This window comes from Macadamia integrifolia, chromosome 3, assembly GCF_013358625.1.
Source record: "Macadamia integrifolia cultivar HAES 741 chromosome 3, SCU_Mint_v3, whole genome shotgun sequence".
NCBI lineage: Eukaryota > Viridiplantae > Streptophyta > Magnoliopsida > Proteales > Proteaceae > Macadamia > Macadamia integrifolia.
Genome location: NC_056559.1, coordinates 16826559 through 16850335, shown reverse-complemented (window position 1 = coordinate 16850335; position 23777 = coordinate 16826559). Strand labels below are relative to the sequence as shown.

The 23777-nt window shown below is 40.8% G+C and overlaps 1 protein-coding gene across 1 annotated transcript; it reads left to right on the top strand.

Moving 5' to 3' along the window:
• Positions 1-4018: 4018 nt before the first annotated feature.
• Positions 4019-23217, top strand: LOC122072602 (actin cytoskeleton-regulatory complex protein PAN1-like). Its single transcript, XM_042636964.1, has 6 exons — positions 4019-4091; positions 4464-4628; positions 11133-12315; positions 13144-13359; positions 13444-13673; positions 22825-23217. Exons 2-6 carry the CDS (start codon positions 4494-4496, stop codon positions 23200-23202), a joined length of 2142 nt encoding a protein of 713 aa, XP_042492898.1. The 5' UTR covers positions 4019-4091; positions 4464-4493; the 3' UTR covers positions 23203-23217.
• The last annotated feature ends 560 nt before the right edge of the window (positions 23218-23777 follow it).

The window sequence follows — 23777 nt, the reverse complement described above, 5'->3', positions numbered from 1 at the left end:
TCTTGGCAAGCTCCCCTTTTGGACGAGCTCTCGGGCAACCTGCCCAATGAAAAGTGTCTCGCCCTCCTTGATGGACCATCGAGGGACTAACCCAACTTTGACTCAAGAATGACTGCCTCTTAGGCTTTGAAAGTCGGCACTAGGGGAGGAGGCCCTCGGAGGGGATGTGCCATGGCTTAGGGCCTCGAGCACCTGAATAGCCTCGGTGGTGGGGCCTTCAAATCTGAGCTTCTTCTTTAGGAAGGCGTCGGAAGTTGAAGCCCCTCTTTTTTTGCCTTTTTTCAGCTGCCTCTTCTGGGCGTCTTGGGCCCTGACTTCCTTTAGCTGGGCCTGTCTCTCGGCCGCGGCCGCTCTGGCTTCTGCTCTTAAAATTTACACTACAACAAAGATGGTCAAGATCAGTACGAGAATGCTAAATCCGAGGCAAAAATAGTGGCAAACCTAGGACTCACCCGCGCTAAGCCCGAACAGGAACATAAAGGCATCCGACTGGAGGCTACTAGACTCAATAGGTTGACGAAGTGTCTTGTCCTTAGCCATCGATAGTGACTCAGCGTCTGTCCTGAAGAGGGTAGGTGCAGAGTTCACGTCCTTCAGGTCTGGGATGTTCCAAGTATTACCGAAGGGGAACCCTTCAGACACCCTCACAGAAAAGAACGTCAACTTCTAACCGTGTATCGAGGTCGGGTATCGTTTCAGAAATCGGAGGTCTTTTCTAGGGCAGAAGTAGTACCAGCCTGAGTCCCCCTTCCTGGAACCGAGAGACATACAGTTGAGGAAGAGAGGAAGGGAGAGAGGTCTCCCCATCCGAGAGAAGAAGACAATGAAACTGTGGACTTGCCACCACCCATTCGGGGTCAGCTAGGCTAGAGAGATTCCATAGTGCCAAAACACCTGGTTGAAGAAGGGTGAAGAGGGAGCCGAAGCCCAGCCTTGAAGGCATCTCGATAGAAGCAAAGCTCTTCAGGATTTCGGTAGCTCGCTCTATCTTCGGGCCTCTGTATCCGAAGGACGAACTCGTTTGGGATACTACACGACGCACGGAGCTCCATTAGCTCCTCCTTGGTCATGGTCGACACTATATTCCTTGCTTCGACCTCCAGGGACTCATTTGCCTGAGCCCTGGAGTCGAGAAGCCCCTTCCTAATACCTCCACCACTCATGTCACTAGCGGTAGAGGACGAGGAGGCATCCGAAGATGTGGATGTGGAGGATGAGTCCGAAGACATCCCTCGGACCTGACCGGGACTTCGACGTCTAGAAACAATGCCCTCGGATGACGAGGTCCCACTACCTAAAGAGCTAGACATAACTTACTCCTCAATGACTCTAGCCGAACCGAAGATCAGAGGACAGTTAAGGACGAAGGAGAAGGATGAAGGGTCAGAGAAATGAGTAGAAGATGACAAAATGAGAGAAAGTGACACTATTTGTAGGCAGCAGTGTGTCGATATGACTCCCCAGCCTTATTAAATGTAGTACATGTCATCTACGCGAGATTCCCGAAGTACACTTAAGCAAAAGCACACAAGCGCAGCACCGCACCCGGATTCGAGTGAACCTAACCAAAGGTCACTACCTCGGAAGGGAGCTCAAGCAAAGGCCGAGTGGACCTAGCTGAAGGTGATAACCTTGAAAGGGAACTTAGGCTAAGGCCTAGTGGACCTAGCCGAAGGTCTCAACCTTGGTAGGGGGCTTAGGCAAAGGCCGAGTGAACCTAACCGAAGGTCACTACATTGGAAGGGAGCTCAGACAAAGGCCGAGTGGACCGAGCCGAAGGTGACAACCTCAAAAGGGAGCTCAAGCTAAGGTTGAGTGATACTAGTCGAAGGTCTCAACCTCGGTAGGGGGCTCAGGCAAAGGCCGAGTGAACCTGACCAAAGGTCACTACCTCGGAAGGGAGCTCGGGCTAAGGCTGAGTAGACCTAGCCAAAGGTCTCAACCTCGGTATGGGGCTCAGGAAAAGGCTGAGTGAACCTGACCGAAGGTCACTACCTAGGAAGGGAGCTCAGGCTAAGGCTGAGTGGACCTAGCCGAAGGTCTCAACCTCGGTAAGAGTCTCAGGCAAAGGCCGAGTGAACCTAGCCGAAGGTCTCATCCTCGGTAGGGGGCTCAAGCAAAGGCCAAGTGAATCTGACCGAAGGTCACTACCTAGGAAGGGAGCTCAGGATAAGGCCGAGTGGACCTAGCGAAGGTCTCAACCTTGGTAAGAGTCTCAGGCAAAGGCCGAGTGAACCTGGCCGAAGGTCTCATCCTCGGTAGGGGGCTCAGGCAAAGGCTGAGTGAACCTGACCGAATGTCACTCCCTCACAAGGGAGTTCAGGCTAAGGCCGTGTGGACCTAGCTGAAGGTCTCAACCTCGGTAGGGGGCTCAGGCAAAGGCCGAGTGAACCTGACCGAAGGTCACAACCTCGGAAGGGAGCTCAGGCTAAGGCCGAGTGGACCTAGTCGAAGGTCTCAACCTCGGTAGGGGGCTCAGGCAAAGGCTGAGTGAACCTAATCGAAGGTCTCAACCTCGGAAGGGGGCTCAGGCCAAGGCCGAGTGAACTTGACCGAAGGTCACTACCTCGGTAGGGAACTCAGACCAAGCCGAGTGAACCTGATCGAAGGTCACTTCCTCGGGTCTCAGCCAAAGGCCGAGCAAACCTAATCGAAGGTCAACCTTGGAAGGGAGCTCAGGCCAAGGCTGAGTGAACCTGACTGAATGTTAGAACCTCAGTTGGTGGCTCAGGCCAAGACCGAGCATAACTAATCGTATGTCGTGTTTTCAAGACGAATGTCAAAACCGAAGGCTGAAGGGGCACTTGAAAGAGAAATTAGGTAGTTACTTCCACTGAAAGAGCCTCCTAGTGGAAATGAGGGGGCTGCTGATATGGCAGAATTTGTCACTCGATAAAGCGAAGACATGTGGCATCTAAGGGAGGGACGCATGTCGCCCATCCGATAGAGACCGCAAGGCTTCAAACCATGTGAGGAGAAGATACCCGAGGGGGTTCCCGAAACCCTAGGCTGAGAAACCCTATAAGAGAAAACCCAAAAGAAACAAGGAGGAGGTATGCCGACACCCACTATTACTCCTGTAAAAATACTATTCTGCTGGTCACTAACTTGGGTATTGGAGGACTAATCCCGGAGATACCTCCGGGCCTCTGCCTTCTGTGCTTGTGCAGGGTCGACTCATATGGATTTTCGGCAATAACAATAAAGAAGAGCACTAAACTAGAGGAAGACTTGGCCAATGCTTAGTTTGCCTCTTTTATTTTAAGTGGATTTCTTGAGAGGTTCTTAAAGTACCTAAACTCGAAGCAATGGAAATCTTGGTACTTCATAACAGAAACTGGATGGGAGCTTCGCAGACAAGTTCTGCAATCAAAAGCGACCCTGTAAATATGAAGCTGACAAAACCTTCAGCATAGATGCCAGCAGCCCATTGTAGAAGGTTGAAGAGAGGACCATTGGGCAGAGTAACATGCCACACTGTTAGATTGTAAACCTAATCCCAGAGATAAACGACAGAGAAGGGAGACGACAAGATGGGAAGAATAAGGTCGGAGTGAGGCTTTAACTGGAAAGCACGCGCGCGCGTGAGAGAGAGAGAGAGAGAAGCGCTTCTTATGCCGCTTGGCCAAGAATAGTCCGTTAAAATAATATCCAAACGTGCCCTTAAATTGATATCTTTGAAATGGCGGCTCTGGCTAGGGTCAATAAAATGCCACGTTCTCTCCATCGGTGCCACGAGTGCCACCATCTTCTCACTGTGGCGCTTTATGCCCACACCAGTCATCACTTTGACGAATACTTGTTGAAATCTTGGATTCTAATCTGACAGTCGGCAGTTTTGTTCCTTGAGAGTGGCTTCAAGCAATTGGATTGGTTTCAGGGCGAGTGAAATCTTTGATTCTATTTTGATGATAAATATGACTCTTCTCACATGAAATTACCAATCCTCGCCGTTTAGCCATTGGTAAAAAGGTAAGGATAGTTTTGTCGTTTTGAACATAATATAAATTTCGGACCCACTCTGGTTACACTGTAACCGGTTTCTCGATTGAGCGAGAAATGCATCCATGATTTATCGATGCGTTTCTAAGGCAAGCTCTGTTCTGTAATCTCTTTCTGTTCCTAATTGTCAAAATCTCTGTAAAAATATCAAATCCGCCATTATCTCACTCTCTACTGTTCTCGATCCGAGTAATCGTCCATTGAAATCTCCTTTATCCATCGATCCCACGAAGGCACAAATAAATCCCCATCTTTTTGCTCTTGTTTGTTGTACCTCAACTGCTGAGATCTTATAAACCCCTGTTATCCTTATCTGCGCAGGCCATTAGTTCTAGGGTTTTCAGTTCTGTTTCTTTTCTGATATTTATTCTGATTCGTGGGATTTGGCGCTGTATTTTGAATGTTTGGATGTTTGGGTAGTGGCTTTTGGTTGACTTCATGTTCTGATCTGTGAATTTTAGTGAATTTTGATCGGTCTGTGGTGGATTAGAATGGCGGGGCAAAACGTGGATCTATTCGATTTATATTTCAGGAGAGCGGATTTGGATCAGGACGGGAGGATAAGCGGAGCTGAAGCCGTTTCCTTCTTTCAAGGTTCAAATTTGCCGAAAGTTGTCCTTGCCCAGGTACTTATGCCGTCCTTTTAACTTTCTCTCTTGTCAGTGCTTCTGTCTATTAGATATACAGTCTTTCAAATGAGACAAATTCCTTTTAGTGTTCTTAGTTGTTGCTTGAATTCGAATTTGCATAATATATATAGTCTCTTGGCAAATGTAGTTTGGATTATAAGAACTAATTTGGAATACGTGCATATTGTGTTATGTGCCTGTTTTATCAATGGTGTTAGGAGCAACTCTTGGCCTCGCCCTGCAGGTCGGCCATGCCGGCTACTACCTCGTGGAATGTTGGAGGGAGGGGAGTCAAATGACTTGGGATAATTGTGAAGATTTGGGTAAGTGAGATGAGAATTAGGGAGAGGAAATAGGGATTGGAAGAAGAAGATAAGAGCAAATGAGAGAGAGTTGGGAGTTTCAATAATAATCCATTCATCACCTCTTTCTTGCTTTAATCCCTTAAAATAAGCATTACATAACTGTAACTAACAACCTTCAACAGTTAAAATAAGCCAAAAAAAAAAAATACTAACTACGGTTCCCATATTCCCCATTATCACTAATTAGTATTTACCCTTCCACTACAATATAATTTACAAACTACAGCAACTGCATACATATAACTACACCCTGCATGACTTTGTAACTAAACCCACTACATACGATACTCATAACGTCCCAGCACCTACCTTGCTATGCCACCAACACTCTAACATTCCCACCCTCGTTAGAACCGTCCTTGTCCTCAAGGACTAGCAAAGGTGAGTATTTGGATAATTACCCCCCTCAGAACAGTCCTTGTCCACTATTGTGTAGTTACTTGCTTTTGTCTTCAGACCTGTATCCCTTTATTAGTAATAGCCGTTTACATCGGTGACCTGGGGTGAGTTGTTCATCATAGTTATAAGTTGTAACACAAACCTTGGTCCCGCCGTTTTTGCATTTCTATTGGTGACAAGTGGCGTATTGTCATACCCGGTTTGTCCGTAACGGATGTAGTGGTGTTGGCAGTGACCATATTCGGTTCGTTTTGGGTAAGAGGATGTGAAGGCATGGGCTTTCTCACTTCTTGCATCTTAGATTCGAAAAGTCTAGCCAAACCAACCAATGGCTTCTGATAGGGTTGTGGGTCGTGCCACCATAAAATGGATCCGTATTGTCTCCTCGAGTCGAATTGTGAATAGACTAACTTGTTGTGCCATTGTTAGCCCTCTCAAATGAGTCGATAATATTTCAAATTGACCTTAAAAAATCTCTCACAGTCCCCACTTGTCGTAGTTTAGTGAGGTTTGCGAAGGAATCCTCATATTGGCTTGGCCCCAAAAAGAGAATGTAGCCCTTCCTTAAGGAGATCCTTGGTTACCGGTTTGCCTTGCACCTTTAAGAACTGAAACCAAAATTTTGCATCCCCCTCTTAGTGATAGGTTACCATTGGGAGCTTGGTCTTTCAGAGCTGTTTGTTGGAACTCAAAAATTGTTCTGCTTGCAAAATACAACTTGTAGGATCCACCGTTCTGTCATCCTGTGGGAATTCCAACTTTATCAACTCGGGTATGGTTGCGTAGTCATTGCCACCATTTCTAGGTGGTCGTCCATGACCATTGTGATTAATGGAACGCTCTTCTAAACTTTGATCAATGGAGATTGCGAGGTTGTCGAACCTCGTGTTAAAGATTGAAGCATGTCATGCATTTGTTTCAGCATATCCGTTCTTGGCTGGCTTCAATCTGCTGGAAGCGTTGCTTGTCGGCCATCGCTCATTGCTCGTCAGCCATCGTTGGCTCTGATACCAAGATGTTACATGCCTGCTTTATCAATGGTGTTTGGAAGCAACCCTTGGTCTCAGCCTGGAGGTTGGCCACACTCTCTACTACCTCGTGGAATGTTGAAGGGAGGGAAGTCGCATGACTTGGGATAATTGTGAAGATTTGGATAAGTGAGATGAGAAGTAGGGAGAGGAAATAGGGATTGAAAGAGAATTTCAATATTAATCCATTCATCCCCTCTTTCTTGCTATAATCCCTTAAAATAAGCATACATAACTATAACTTACTACGGTTCTCACATTTAACTAAATACCTTTCTATATCTATATATATATATACACACACATACATATATATCCCCCTTTTCACTATGGAGGTTCAACGACCTTTTGATGTGGGCCCCCTCATTCATCCTTTCTTTATTGCTGTATTTCTTAAAATAAGCATACATAATTATAACTTAACTATGCTTCCCATATTCACCATTATCACTAATTCCCTTACGCTACAATATAGTTTAAAGACTACACCGACTGTTACATATAACCACACGTCCACACCTTGCGTGAATCTGTACCTAAACCCACTACATACGATACTCATAACGTCCCAGCTTCTACCTTGCCATATCACCAGCACCCTAACATATGAGAAGACCAATATTGAAACTGTGAAGTGGACGATCTTACTAACGCAAGTTTTTTTTAGCTCATGTTGAAATGAATTTTTTGAAACATGGTGACATGCTAATGGAAGTGTGTTTATTCCTTTTGTAGCATTCTTGCTTTAACAAGGTGCTTAGGAGACAATCCTTGCGGGTTGGGTGGGGGGCCCGGGGTGGGCGTGGTGGTTACTATAATTTGGGGTCGCTTTTACAATATTTTATCTTCAGTATTTAACTTTCCAGTTTTCTGGTTTCAGATCTATGTTAGTGTAGTATATTCACATGTACATTCCCAAAAAATTATATAATCCTGTTTCCCTGTCAATTTCTGTTGCATGGATTCTTTTACAAGATTCAAACCAAAGAAAATCAACACTTGGGAATTTCATTGCATTCCATCCCCTTCCTCACCCCCCCAAAAAAAAAAAAAAAAAATCATGCGCTTTATTTGAATATATATTTTTGGTTTGAAGTGATATTAACAATCAATAATCAATTCTGTTATCTACATTATTTTTTTAATAAGCAACTATATGTTTAGCAAAAATAGGCTGCTTAATTCCTAAGAGGTTCATTGAACTGACTTTCTTTACCCATGTTTGATTCCTGCATGCTGTTTGTCTAAGGTACTGTGGCAACCTAGGTTTTTTCAAGATAATAGTCTAGGCTGCCATTCACTTGGAAACTTGCTAGTTGTGTTGTGGTGTTCCTACTCACCAGTTGCTGCCAGCCTCTTTTTTCTTTTCTTTCCCTCTCCCCCCTAAGGGATAACCAAATTTTGTTTAATGGCTATTCAATCACCCATACAAAACACATTCTATTGCCACATAGTGTCATATGGCTAGAGAACATAGATTGGTAATGCATTCCTCTAGGTATTGGAAAATCACATTTCAGAATGATTAAGGAATCCAGAATGCCAAATGTTACATAAAAAATGGTTTTTTTTTTTTTACCATTGACAGTCAGAAAGAGAAACCAGTGCGCCATATAAGCATACTTCTGAAATGATGACCAAGGACTCTTCTGTGTGGATTGGTGAGGAGACCCACAGAAAGTCCAAGACATCATGTCAAAAATAGGAAATGGTGTTTTATAATTGTACTTGAAGGTTTCCTTCTTAGGAGTTTATTGATTCACTCTTAATTTCCCTAGGGGAATAGGATGCTAATATGAGTAATTGTTTGCTATATCATCGCCCCAGCAATCCCAGGGAAAGTGGAGAGTATTTTGGAGGAATTAAGTAATGTAAGAGAAATTATTGGAAGGAGATTCCAATGTAATTTATTAGCTCACCAATAAAATTAAAAGTGGGTTGATCGAATGAAATGGAGAAATTATGAAGAGTGCAAAGGTCTTCTATTGTTTGAGCTGCAAAGTGAGGTGCAGCCAAAGTGCAGCCAAATGAAGTAAGGGACTGTTTCTAAAAAAATTAAAATTACTGAGACACTAAACAACAAGATATGATACATATAAATTACAACTAAAGACATTATGAAATGGTCTTGTATAGATTGAATATGAGAATTCTGGCTCACCATGCTGGCTGTTGCCTCGCTGTGTCTAAGCATGGGGAATTTTGAATGTTTGGAATGGTACAAGTAAAGAATGTTCCTATTCACAGCGCAGAACATTTACTGGTTCAGTATGCAAGTTGAACCTGTATTTTGCGATTTAGATGATTCTTTGACATAGACAAATTGTGAGAGGATTTGGCTAGATCTGTTCAGTCTGCTTTCTGTCTCGCCTCTGAAAGAAAAAAAAGGAGAAAATAAAAGTTTACTTGTTATTTTGGATTGCCAGGTTGTGCTAAGATAAGAATGTTGCATCTCTAGTTACATTACATCTTCAAATTAGTTCCAACAGTAGGTAGTGTTTATATTAAGAAACCCTTGCAATCTTACTCACAAGTCACAAGTCACAAGTCACAACTGATGGCCTGAATTAGAGTTACAGAACAGTCCCCGAAATGGAAACTATTGGTCAACTAACAATAACAGTCAACTTGCACCATGAATGGGGCTTAATCTATTGTTGAGGGAAGGGTAACAGGTCCTCTTGAATGCTTCCAAAATTCAGCCCCCGATGATGGCTGGATTGAGAGTAATGAACCTTGATTAAAAAAAATAGAAACTTAAGCACAGGTTCAGTAACTCACAGATCTAGTATTTCTAGCCAATGGATAGGCCTGAAATCACAGTCGATGGAAAGCTGGAAGATGGGCAACAGGATACCAGAAGATGCCTGATGTTAATGGCAAGATTGTGAGACATCATGTCCTGAAGAATACTGCCACAGAACTTCACAACAGGGTGATGCAGGGAGTGTTGGAACCTTCTAACAACAGCTTCTTGGAGAAATTAATGGAACAGACTTTCGAGGGTCAACAGCAACTCAAGTATCACACAGGGTATCTCAGTATTCCTTCACACTGGGTGCATAGATAATGAAATAGAAACTTAAGTATAAGGTAGAGAGAAAAGGGAGAAGAGAAAGAAAGAAAGAAAGAAAGGGATATGTTGGTCCCCCACCAGCTAGGAGTTGGTTTCTCACCAATCTGCATCTTTGAATCTCACCAAGGTTTGCTGTCTCCCATAGTATGGGTGTCTCTCACACTCACACACATGTGCAAAGCACTCATTCAATGGATGTCAAATCGTTGCAGGCTAGGAATAGCCTCCTCTATTTGTAAATTGCCTTGTTACAAAAATAGAAAGTTTTCTTGGATAATGGAGAGAATTACAAAATAGCTACTAAATAAATCTTAAAAGGAAGCACAAACTCAAAATATCAGGGTATCTCAGTATTCCTTCACACTGGGTGCATAGATAATGAAATAGAAACTAAAGTATAAGGTAGAGAGAAAAGGAAGAAGAGAAAGAAAGAAAGAAAGGGATATGTTGCCACCAGCTAGGAGATGGTTTCTCACCAATCTGCATCTTTGAATCCCACCAAGGTTTGCTGTCTCTCATAATATGGGTGTCTCTCACACTCACACACATGCGCAAAGCACTCATTCAATGGATGTCAAATGGTTGGAGGCTAGGAACAGTCTCCTCTATTTGTAAATTGCCTTGTTACAGAAATAGAAACTTTCCTTGGATAATGGAGAGAATCACAAAATAGCTACCAAATAAAACTTAAAAGGAAGCATAAACTCAAAATATAGAAACCTAATATTCTTATATTCTTAATGACTAGAAACAGAAAATAGAAACTGACCATTAATTTCGTATACGACTTATAGAATTGGCCTGTTACAAAGTAGACCCAAAAATATAAAGCCCATAGCGCATTCAACCCATTGGACACTCAAAATTACACATATTAGTCCATTCTTGGTCCAGTTTGATGGTTTGGTTTGTTTCTGGCTTTTGTGTTCTTCTGAACTACATCAGACATTCTACAATATGGTATCCTGTAGTTTTTGCATGCATCTTTTTCAAAAGAGGTGAGATTTGTCGACCTTGGGAAGGGTGAATCCTTTATAGATCAATGAGTTTATATGCAATCAGCCATCATTGTTGTTGTAAAGGTAGTTTTGGGCAGGTACAGGTTGGGATGAGGGGGTGTTCTTGTCTATTGGATCAGGTACCCTGTACCCTTGCCTCTCCTAGCCCCATAGTACTTGTAGCTTGTGGGGCCAAACCGTATGGGATGAGGGGGTATTCTTGTCTGTTGGATCAGATACCCTGTGCCCTTGCTTCTCCTAGCTCCATAGTACTTGTAGATTGTGGGGCCAAACCATATGAGATCCCATGTCCTAGTCAGTTTAGAGCTGGCAGCTAGGCAGGTCAGGTTGAGAATTGCCTTCACTTTATTCTTATTTGCCTAGACCTGAAGATGGAAACAGATGGATGCTAATTTCCCATGAAGGATCGTGGTGTATTTTTGTTTCTTGAACAGTGCTTATAGGTAGGAGATCTCAAGGCTGAGTTGCTGTTGGTGTTATACGAATTTGTTATTTATACTTTTCTCTCATCAATATTTCTGATGAATTTTAGATCATTTTTTTTTTCCTGAAATCGGGTCAAATAAATGTATGGCTTGCTTTCTAATGTCCATGTCATTTCATTATCTTTGCAGATATGGATGTTTGCCGATCAGAACCGGACTGGTTACCTTGGCAGGGCCGAATTCTATAACGCTCTTAAATTGGTAACTGTAGCACAAAGTAAGCGAGAACTAACCCCAGATATTGTCAAGGCAGCATTATATGGTCCAGCTGCAGCCAGAATCCCTGCACCCCAAATAAATCTTCCTGCCACACCTCCTTCTCAGCCTAGCCCTATCGCTGCAGCTCCTGCCCCTCATATGGGTGCACTTGCACCTACTGCATCTCAGAACCCTGGCTTTAGAGGGCCGCAGGTATACCAAAATGCTAATATGAATCCACAGTTTCGCCCTTCACAGGACAATCAATTCATGAGCCCTCCTCAATCCATGCCTGCTGGTGTTGCTTCGCTTCCATCACGGGGCACTCCTGCTCAAGCGCTTCCTAGGGGAGCTTCTGTGGTAGGTCCACGCCCACTGAACTCGAATATCTCAACCGATTGGCTTGGTGGAAGGACTGGTGGATCTTCAATGGGAGCAACGTCACAGATCCCTAATAGAGCAACCTCTCCCACTGCAGTTCAGGATGGGTTTGGTTTGGGATCTTTGGGCCTAACATCTTCAATACCACCTAGACCGCAGACATCTTCTGGGATCACATCTTCAGTCACATCCAAGCCGCAAGATCAGGTCTTATCGTCACTCCAATCGACAGCTAAGGATTCTAAAGCATTAGTTGTTTCTGGGAATGGATTTGCTGCTGACTCAATTTTTGGAGGAGATGTGTTTTCGGCAACTGCTTCTCAACCAAAACAAGATGCTGCAACACCTTCATTTTCTGCAAACAGTGCAGCTTTCTCATCTGCTATGGTTCCAGTATCTTCTGGGCCACAGCCTTCAGTTAAGCTGGATCCATTGGATTCCTTCAGCTCATTACCAACTCAATCTGTGGGTGGTCAGCTTCAACGAGTACAATCACTGGTCAAACCAAATCTACAGGTTTCAGACCAGAGTGCTACTGCATTTACTACATCTGGAATTTCAGTTAGACCTGCGAATTCTGCTCCATCCCAGTCACAGCCTCCATGGCCTAAGATGACTCAGTCTGATATTCAGAAGTATACAAAAGTGTTTGTTGAGGTAGATACAGATAGGGATGGTAAAATCACTGGGGAACAAGCTCGCAACCTTTTCTTGAGTTGGAGATTGCCTAGAGGTAGGTTTGTTTAATTTTAGGTTTGGTTTTCTATTTTATGCTTTGCAAGAATTGAAATCTGGATTGTTACAGTTTACCCTCTAAGTTATTTCTCAAGCAATATGTGTATGTAAATGACAGTAGTTTTGTGATGTCTTAAGAGTGCAGGGGTTACTAAATAATGTGGTCCATCTTGGTACGGTACCTTTTCCTGCCCACCTAACATATAATACACATGCAGGTAGATAGATCAGTCGGTTGTTGGTCCAACCTTTGATGTTCCAGAGCAGCCCTAGTCAGATGACCCAAGAGGAGTCCTCTAATGGGCCCATCCAGTTAGAGTCATATTTCGTGCTGTGGGCTTCATTATATATGCTTGTGTATAGTGTTGATGGTAAATTAGGCGGGTAGTAAAATTTCATGCTACAATTTTATTTTATCGAATATTGTTGTTCCTTGTTGGTATTTGAATGACAACAACAATATCAAAAACCTAATTCCTACTTAATGGGGTTGGTATTTGAGTGACATTCTATTAAATGCACGTGTTTTTGTTGGCTTAACGATTTGATGAATGCTTGAGGAGGTCAGAAGTATCTTCATAATTTATTTTGGCAGGTCATGGGGCCCTAATCCATGATCATGAATGACAAATCAATGACACATCAAATATTAATTTGGCAATGTCATGCCATGGTGTGCCAGAGACATGTATTTCCCCTTGATTGACCTAGTTTGTTCATCTTCTGTATGTGGTTTGAGGCTTTTGTGGAAATTCCATTTTTTCTGAGGCAGTTTGTTCATTGTTCACATCATGTTAATTGTGCTATTCTTGTTGACACTTGCCAGAGGTGTTAAAGCAAGTGTGGGACTTATCAGATCAGGATAATGATAGCATGCTATCACTGAGAGAGTTTTGTACTGCTCTCTATCTGATGGAACGGTATAGAGAAGGCCGTCCTCTTCCAGCTGTGCTTCCAAACAGTGTCATGTATGATGAGACACTTCTGCGCATCACAGGACCTGCTGCTGCATATGGAAATGCATCATGGAGACCTGCTTCTGGTATCTCTTTGCCATAGTGATGATCCTCTCTGATATCATTTGCTATATATTTCTCGATTTTTATCTTTTCCTATCCGTGATTAGGTTTGCAACAACATCCTGGAATGCCTGGTGCAAGGCTGGTATCACCTGCAGCTGGTGTGAGACCACCAGTGCAGGTTCCTGTCTCTCCTAAAGCTGACAGAGTGATGCAGCCCAATCAACAGAAGTCAAGAGTGCCGGTGTTGGAGAAGCACCTTGTAAACCAACTTAGTAAAGAGGAACAGGATTCATTAAACTCAAAGTTCCAGGAGGCAACAGAAGTGGATAAAAAGGTTCTCTTCTTCTTCTTTGTCTTCTTGTTCCACACTTCTGGTTAACGTCATTTATTTGAATCATAGCTTGCTATGATCGTGTTATTTACATCTACCTATATACCATGTTTCACTCGAGTGTAGTGATGAGAGTTGATGATCTATCAAGAAGTAATTGTGGGCAGATAGAATTTCTCAAGTATAAGCAAATGCTATAAAAGCCCCATTTTCTTACATGTCCTAGCCCAAAAACACCCATGTAATACATGTCCTTTCCAAAACACCCATGTAATCTTATTTCAGATGTTTTGGGTGAAGAAAACAGGTCAAGTGGAGCGGTTTTTTATTCTGAGGAATGAGATGATTGTTGGTGAATTTGGAGATTGGAGAGTTGTAATAAAAATCAGGGTTGGAAGTAGAGGAAAGAAGTCAATCCCTATTGTGCCCCCCTGTTATTCTTTATCTTTGTGAGGGGAATGTTTATGAGTTTCCCCCCTCGAAAAACTGTGCTACTCTTCCAAACTGCCACCTTTTGTGTGCCATATTTTTCGGAAGTGAACACAATAGTTCCAGCCTGAGTTAGGGCTGGGCGGCCTGGGCGAGGCTTAGGTTGAGGTTGAATGAACTCACCTGGGTCGCACTACGTAGTTTGAGTGTTGAAACCTCTGGATCATGCCATTCACTGTCAGGATCAGAATGAAGCAATCCAATCCTGCCGGTGGATTATATGATCCATTGGGATTAATTGTGGATTCGTAACCATGGTTTTGGTACCTGTGCCCATAATGGAGAGAGAGTGAGTGAGTGAGAGTAGGTAGTAAGTACAGGAGCAAAAGCAAGAGAGGATCAAAAATAAAAAAAAACCTAAAGTTGAGAGTGGCTTTAGAGCATGTCCGTGTGTATCTGTATGTGCAAACACTTAGCCTTGAAGCTTCATTGAATGATAATGGTGAACATTGGGAATATCCTCAATGCTTGATCCAACAAATCTTTTTGGCTTTAGAATGATCTGAATAGGTCAAAATTTTATTTATTCCAAACATGTTCTCAAATCATAGGCTCCCAAACATTCAAATTCAAATATTGAATGCGCTCTCACCCATAGTTGTCACTGTGCCAAGGCGAGTTAAGGCGTTGGAGGGCTGCCTAAGTGCTGAGGCAACAAGTCTCCCCCCGTTAAGGCGAACAAGGAGACCAAGTGTTATTTTTTATTTTTCCTTTTTCCTTTTTCCTAACATTATTTAATATGTTACATGTACATTTAATCATAAAAAATGAACATTAAGTTCAAAAATCAACATTAAGCCAGATCAAATCATAAAAAATCAATATTTAAGTCACATTAAGTCATAAAATATCAACATTTATAGAAATGTTCTTGTTCTATAATAAGTTTGACTAGTCGAATGATTTTATTTTTACATGAGACATTTTGTAATAGGTAGAGCACAAAACCAACTTTCCAACAAGTCTAAGATTACCTAAATATGAATTTTAATGACAAAGTTATTTTTTGGTCAGACTTATTTTAAAGTGCGTGAATGCTGTTTTGATTGCCTAAGGCTCCGTTTGTTTTGGTGTGGAAAATTTTACCGTAAAATTGAATTTTCCATTGTTTGATTTGTTATTTGATGGTTACCAAAAACTGCCCATTTCCCTGAAAAAGTCCCCGAAAATTTCACACCAATTTTTCAAGTAAAGTTTTCCATCTTAAACGTTTGGATTTACCCGACACACTCATCGATCATTGAGTCGTAAAAAACAAGAGCTGTCAAGCTCCTTGACGGGTAATATCTTGGGACTTTCATCATTTCTCTTAACTTGGTCTCTAATCTTCTTTTTCATTCTTCTTCCTTTCCCTCCTGGTTCCACACTTGACCTCCGCCTGCTCAACGATGGTCAACTCATACAAGAAATTCGCGAACTAGGAACTGAAATCCAGATCCAATCCCACAGTTCTGGTAATCAACATGCATAACTACTTTGCATGAATCGTTCTCTCCTTAAAACCTGTTTCAGGAACGAGTCTTTCTCTATTATTTCCAAACCCCTCTCTGGGGACTGCTAATAGTCTCAAATTCTAGCATATCTTCTTTTGGATTGGCTAAGAAGGAGCTTGGACAAGGCCTTAAGAATATTAGATCTTATAATCCCAAAACCTTTCTTTTGTGACTGAATAGTATCGAAATCATCTTTGGCTAATAGCAGCTCAAACCTCCGATCGGGAAATGGGAGTTCTAACTGGCCTTAGCCCTCAATTCCGAACAAAGCTTTGATTGGACCGAGGTTTGTGCAGGGAGAGAATAGGAACTAATAATGATGGTTTGAGGTTGAGCTCACCGGCCGCCCCCCTATGGAGTAAGTGTCGTATTAATGACTTCTATTCCCTTTTTTTGCCCTAAGGTTTTTATTCCTTTAAGAACAGCATTGCGGTCGCAACGGGGCTCTGGGTGAATATTGTCCACCCTTGTGAGAAAGAATGAATATTTATACGTAGGGGTCTTTACTGAAAAACCCACATGCTATACTACAACAATTTGAAGAAATCCACTTTAGACTATAATTTGAATTTACTAGTCGTGTTGAGTTGAGGCTTATTTCAATCATACAAATCCGACAATCCCGATATTCCTGCATTTCATCTTGGTCCAATGTCCATTCCTTACAGAAATTCATGAGCCTTTTTCTGTACCCCTTCACTCACTTCTGAATGACTCAGTGAGGGTTAATGGAAAAAGCTCAGCCATCCAAGCTTGCATGTAGGATTTATCGTAAATAGGCGCAAAATTGGCGTGGGTCAATGCTTCTTTGTACAATTGGTTAGTGATGACTACAGTTTTGTAGATTCAGTTTGAACAGTGGCAATACCAAATATGTTCGATGAAAGTTTCGGTTATGATGTTTCTTGGGCTAATGCCTCGCACATTAGGACGGATGTTCTCTCTCTTTCTGTGAATGCTCAAAAGGAGCAAGTACAAAGTTTGCGGAGAGTACACTCTCCTGAGATTTCAGTCCATGTGGAGCTGCATGTTATCTCTGTCTAGGTATTCAGCTTCATTCCCTGGCGATCAAAACTGGGTTCTATATGTATATTTTCATTGGAAGTGCTCTCTTTAGTTGATGCATATTGGATGTTCAAGGAAATGCCTGTGAAGATCATAGTTTCATGGACTGCAATTATTGATAGCTTTGCACAACAGTTGCTAGTTGACATGTGTATGAAACTCTACCACGAAAGAGACGTTTCAACTTGAAACCAATGATTTCACTTTTGTGAGCTTGCTGAGTGTTTGCATTGGTTGATCTCGATGTTTTCTGGGAATATAGGTCAGGGGTTTACCTCTTACAAACAAATAGTGAATTTTTTTTTTAATATGTAAAATTTTTCTCGTAAATTTTTCCATGTAAAAAATTCACATGTAAAATTTTACATGAAATATTTTACGCTGAAACAAACGTTGCCTAAATGAGAATAATTTTATGGATATTAAAACAAAAAATTATTTTATCGGACTTTTGGTTTCTTCCAATGTTTTACCATGATAAGATTTATGAAATTTTCAGAATTGAGAAAACCCCAGCATTTGAAAGTTGAAAATCTCCCGTATAACAAAAAATTCAATTTTTATTCTTGGACTAAGGTGCTGACTTTTTATCCTTTAGAATTTGATTTTTAAACTATTTTTATTGGATTCAAATAGGGGGTTATTTGCTTATTTATGAATAATATTTTATATAAATGAAATAATTGATATTTGACATAAATAAGTGATTCGCCTTGCAATAGGGCAATAGTCGCCAGACTCCACCTAGGTAGCTTGGATGCGTAGTCGTCGACTAGGTGACACCTTGACAACTATGCTCTCATAAATATGTGGATTGAGAGAGGGAGGGTAATGTAAGATCAAATCACAAGTGATCCAATCCCAGGTAGGATCTTTAGTAAATTCAATAAAAATCAGATAGTATGACAATTAGTATGAACAAAACAATAATAAGAGAATGAAGGGAAGAATGGGGTAGGGGAATAGGTTGGGTCGAGCATCTCACTCTTTCCTAGGGCATCTCACCCATGTGTATCTCACCCAAGCTGTCTTCTCACAACACTGCATCTCACAGTTTTCCAGCATAAAGTTTTTTTTTTTTTATTCAATTAAATTCGTGTTCAATGTTGTAGCCCCTTACAAACTTATATAGAAGACTCAAAAGTGACTTAAACACTAAAAAGAAAAGGCCTAACCCAATTCTTAACTAATTGGGAAACCTAAACTGACTAGGAAACTGAAATAACAAAGAAATAGACTCAAAATATGATTCTAGCTAAACTAATAAATTAAATCCCGTTTTTGTACTTTCTACCCATATTTTATACCTATTAAAGTGGCTCATTACAAAGAAAACCCATTGGATCAAATGCCCAACACACATAACCCAACCCAAGGCTTATTTGCAATAAAATAAGCACATTAAGTGACTTATCTGCATCAATTGATCTCTCTTAGAAAAAATTTGTCCTCGAATTTTGTAGAGTGTGAGGGTAATTATAGCATGGTGCACGTCCCTCTTCAAGCTGTAAAAAAATTCGGGTAGCTTTTGATAATAAGGATGTAATCTAGAATGTGAGGAACTCGATATTCAAGATACTTTAATGGGATGACGAACTCCACATGCTCAGCTTTAACAACCTCAGATGTATCCATGGGATCATCCACATGAACGCCTTCAACCATTGTGTCCTTAACATTCATAGTTTCAATCTCAAGCTCCTTAGGATCTTCCTCTTGGCTACTCACAGTCATCACATATGTTGAGCATCATTCTCCTTGGGTTCGATCTTCTTGTCCACAATTGTGACTATGTTGCTTTCGACTTCATCCACATTAATCTCTCTGATAAGAACATTAATGACTACCTCTCCTTTAGTAGGAGTGGCTGGATTTTCACCAACACTAACCTCAACTTCTGACTCTGGTTCACTGGTCGGAGGTGCCTTCTCTTGTTGCTCCTTTGCAATGTATTGTGCAATAGAGGCCGATGATTCCTTCATGCTCTTGTCAATTGCGGGTGGCTTTTGGAAATTTTTGGTGGATGGAAGTACATTCTTCGTTCATGCTTAGATAAGTACATGCTTGCCAACTTATATCCCATCTCCTCCCAAGTTCTATGCTCACGTTGTTGAGCTTGAAATCGCCTTTCACAGATTCTTCATTTGATTCGAGCACAATCACTTATTTGGGAGTAAGAATATTGAAGTAGTTGTGCCTTTGTCAGGTTGTGGGAATCAAAGTAGGTGTTCAATTATTTTACCCAATCAAGGAACATATATGAAGAAAGCTTTTCACGAAAATGACGTGGCTCCATCCTTTTAGGCTAGGCTCTGATACCAAATAATGTAAAGATAGAATCACTTGTGGGCAATAATGTAAGATTGTTTCGCAAGTAATCCAATCCCAGGTAGGATTTTTAGTAAATTCAGTAAAATAAGATAGTATGACAGATAGTATGAACAAAACAAAAATAAGAGAATGAAGGGAAGAATGGGGTAGGGGAATAGGTTGGGTTGAGCACCTCACAGTTTCCCAGCACAAAGCTTTCTTTTTTTTCATTCAATCAAATTCATGTTCAGTGTTGAAGTCTCTTACAAACTTATATAGTAAACTCAAAACTGACTCAAACACTAAAAAAGAAAGGCCTAACTCAATCCTTAACTAATTGGGAAACCTAAACTGACTATCATGCAGAAGTAGATTACAAGTAAACTATCCTAGCAGTTTATAACCCCAAACAAAAGTTTAACCCAATAGCTAACTTGATAATAACCAGAAATAGGACCAGGAAACAAGGAAATAAGACCAGCAAATAAACCCCCAAGGATATAGTAGCAATGCAACAGCAAAACTAGCCCAATAACCAACTTGATAGGAGAGAGAATGACCTGCGATAAGGCTGGAGAGAGAGGTGCGGCGGGGTCTGTGGGGCTCCAATTGATCTGCAATCTTGGTCTCGATTGTAGGGCCTATGGAGGGTACAAAAACCCCCAAATATGAAGAGCTTCTGATAGTTGGTTTGAGAGTTACGCGCTTTCTTGATTTTCAGACCTAGGAGAGAGAATCTGAGAGAATTCTTCAAAAACTGTAGTAGGGCTGCTTGGGCAGCAACAAAAAGAGGATCAAGTGATCCTTGGGTGGTTGTGAACACCCTCTGAAAAGGCCAGGCAGATCAGAGATCAATTGGGGAAGGAAGAGGAGATCGATCTCTCTCTTAACTCCTTCGTGGGTGCTGGTCGGTTCTGCCTTTTGAAGTTCTGAACATATCTGATCTTCTTAGGATTCTTCAATGTCAGTAAGCAGTAACAACAAGCACTAATAGTAGCAGTAAATAGAGAATAGGAGAGAAAAGAAGCAAGACAAGTGTGGGTGGGATTAGCTATCTCGGCCCGGGCATCTCACCAACAACTATCCCGACTGTTTAAGCAATTGACTGCAATCATTAATTATTCAAATATAAGAATTAAGAGTACATAAGCTCCTCTATATATAGAGGGTAGATTAGCAATCATACCATAACTAGGAGCTAGACTCCAAGTAGGATTGTACCTCACATAATAGGAGATGGACTCCAAATAAGACGAGACTAGAACTCTAACATGGAGCAGGTAATTAACTAGTCATTAACTAATAGGGAAGCTTAAACTGACTCAAACTGAAATAACAAAGGAAATAGACTCAAAATAGGACTCTAACTAAACTAATGAATTAATCCCGTTTTTCTACTTTCTACCCATATTTTAGGCCCATAAAAGTGGCCCATTACAAAGAAAACCCATGGGATAAAAGGCCCAACACATGCATAGTACAACCCAAGGCTTATTCCCAATAAAATAAGCCCAATAAGTTACTTATCTACATCAGATTAGAAAACTGAAAGAACAAAGAAGATATACTCAAAACAGGACTCTAACTAAACTAATGAATTAAATCTCCTTTTCCTACTTTCTACCCATATTTTAGGCCCATTAAAGTGGCCATTACAAAGAAACCCATGGGATTAAAGGCCCAACACATACATAACCCAACCTAATTCTTATCTGCAATAAGATAAGCCCATTAAGTGACTTATCTGCATCAATACCATTCCATTAATCATTACAACGCTCATAACAGATTTGTTGCACAGTCGTTAGTCATAAGCATAACGTCACTTTATACAAGCACTTGATAATACATAACATTTATCTTTTACGTACTGTTGTGTTAAGCATTCAATTTAGTAGAAATGTGATAACATATTTTCTATCGCTAATTAAATCATACAATGTTCATTCATTTCCATCATATAGCATCAAGGTTCGAAATATTGTTTCGTTTCGGTATTTCGGTGGTTTGCAAAACGACCAAAATTCCAAAATATTGGTGAGATCTTGGCGAGTTACGTATTTTTTTGTTTTTACTCGGTTGCCTATTTTAGTGGTCAAACGGCCATATTATGACCTGAAATTTGGCGCTGAGCTTGTTTTAAGGTTAATAAACATGCTTAGAACTTAAATTTGCAAAAATATTAAAACATGACAGTGTTTTAGAGTTGCACATTTGTTTGGCAACAAACATCGAACTGTTTTGGAGATTTTATAAAATATTGCTAGAACAAGATATAATATGATAGTAAAATAAGTAAATAATGCATCCAAGCGTGATCAAAACATACTTCAACTTTAATTAACTAATGTTTAGAGTACTGGAGTAATATAGTATGCAACTCCCTCACTCTCAAGTTCCAAATAAAGACCTCCACTCATGTCTTACTCTATTTAGAGTACTAGAGTAATATTTATGTTACTAATTAAAAAAAAAAAAATGGTTTTGGGGAAAGTGGTTTATCTTTTCAAGGCTTGGAAATGTGTAGATCTTCAACTTGGAATGATCTTCAATGGAATAGATGTGATGATGTGGCAAACAACTTGGCAATGTACTAATTTTGTGAAGTTACAGTCGAGTTGGGTCGAGACAGGCGAGTTGGAGTCGAAATTTCGACTCCTCATGAAATGATGTATAAATAGCATGTGGGTTGTAACATTTTGGCGAGATACCGAAATGTTACACGAAATTTCGGCGAGATACCAAAATTTCGATTGAAACTTTATACTTTTTTCATTTCGTAGGCTGTTTTGACTCGGAAAAAAAAAAGGCCGAAAATTTCGAGATATCGGTAATATCTCAGCGAGATTTCGAACCATGTATAGCATACACACTATAATAAATTACATGGTCATGATTTCTCTCACCTTCTTCTTCCAACTCCAGAATTCAGCAAAAACAGCCCATAGACTCAATCAATTAAGTCTTGATTTAACTTAGCTAAAACACTAATACATTAGGCAACTACTAATCTATCAAGTAAACATCCTTTCATTAATTAATTTTAACAAATTGAATTGCTAACCACACTTAACCTTAAGCCAAATACAGCCCATGGTCACCACCACCTTCCAACCATGTGGCTGTCCCAACCTTACCACCACCTAATTAAGCATGCACATGGTGGCTGCCTATAAAGCCACCATGCAATCCACTTGTGTGCATAGTCAAACCAAGTCAATAGCCACCTCCTCCTTCTAACAATGTGGCTGTCCCAACCTTGGCACCACCTACTTAAGCATGCATATGGTGGCTGCCTCTAAAACCACCATATAATCCACTAGTGTGCTTAGTCAAACCAAGTCAATGACCACCTCCTCCTAACCATGTGGCTGTTCCAACCTTGCCGCCACCTGCTTAAGCATGCACATGTTGGCTATGCCATGTTGCCACACTTGGCCCGATAGGGTTGTTGCCACCCATAACCCCATTAATTCCTGATCAGAATATATTTTAATTGATGATAATTGGCCTTAACCAATTATTATTTACCACTAATCATGCCACCTCATGCTTCACTATTCACGAAATACATTAATCCAAATACATAACATAAATTCATTTAAATTATTATAAAATCATATAAATATTGAATAGGTAATGCCACATTATAATAATATAATAATCATGTCATATAAGCGAGAAATTACAATTTTCCTGTTTGGTTCAGTTGATCATTTGTAGAACAAAAAGAAAATATTCAAATAATGTTGGAGAAACTAACTAACCCGTTTTACTCTGCTCTTTGGTGATGGTAGGTGGAGGAATTGGAGAAGGAGATATTGGATTATAAAGGGAAGACTGAATTCTACCGCAATAAGATGCAGGAACTCGTGAGTAGCTTTGATTTCCAAATTTCTGTTTCTTTTGGTGGTTATGTTTTTCTTGATACATGGGCTTGTGCTATATTTGAGTTATTGAAGACTTATACATTCTCATTCAGTGACATGCTTCTCCCAGTTTATTTGGGGTTTAAATTTGTAGTATTTATTTTTCCCCTTCATTGGAGTGCTGGACTATGGAAACAAACTTTCATTGTCATGGGATTTATTTATCTTCTGATTGCTGAATTAATTATTCACTATGTGGAACATTTGGCGCTTGGGCTAGCATACAATAGATTGGGAAGTTCTTAGTCATTGAGTAATTTTTTTCTTGGTTCAATGTGAACCTGTATTTTGAACAATAAAGAAACCGAATGCTGTGTAAACTGGGAAAGTTATGCTTCATTTAGTTACACAATATGTTTATGAGAGAAGAAAAAGGAAAGTGAAAGAAATGAACTGAGATGAGGGTTGAACTCTGCGCAATCATGGTTCAAGATTTCGGCGAGATCTTTTTCTTTTTTTTCGATTAGCGAGACGAGATCACATGCGAGGTGGAAAAACGACAAGATCTCGACCGAGATCTCGTGATCTTGGCCAGATCTCGCCACTTATCTCGGCGAGTTAAGGTTTCGGTCCAAATTTGGTCCAACCAAGTCACTTAAAACAAGGTCTTGACCCCAACAATATGGTGGCTATGATGATATGGCCCGGCACTCATTTCAGTACTGAGAGTCGAGGTCTCTAGGATGTAGTCTAAATGTCTAGTTATCTACTATATGTATGTTAATTATTACTAATATGTACTTTATGCAGCTATGTTGTTACCTGTTATGTTACTTATCTTATGTCATTTCAAATTTCCAATGTCTGCGACTCATCAATCA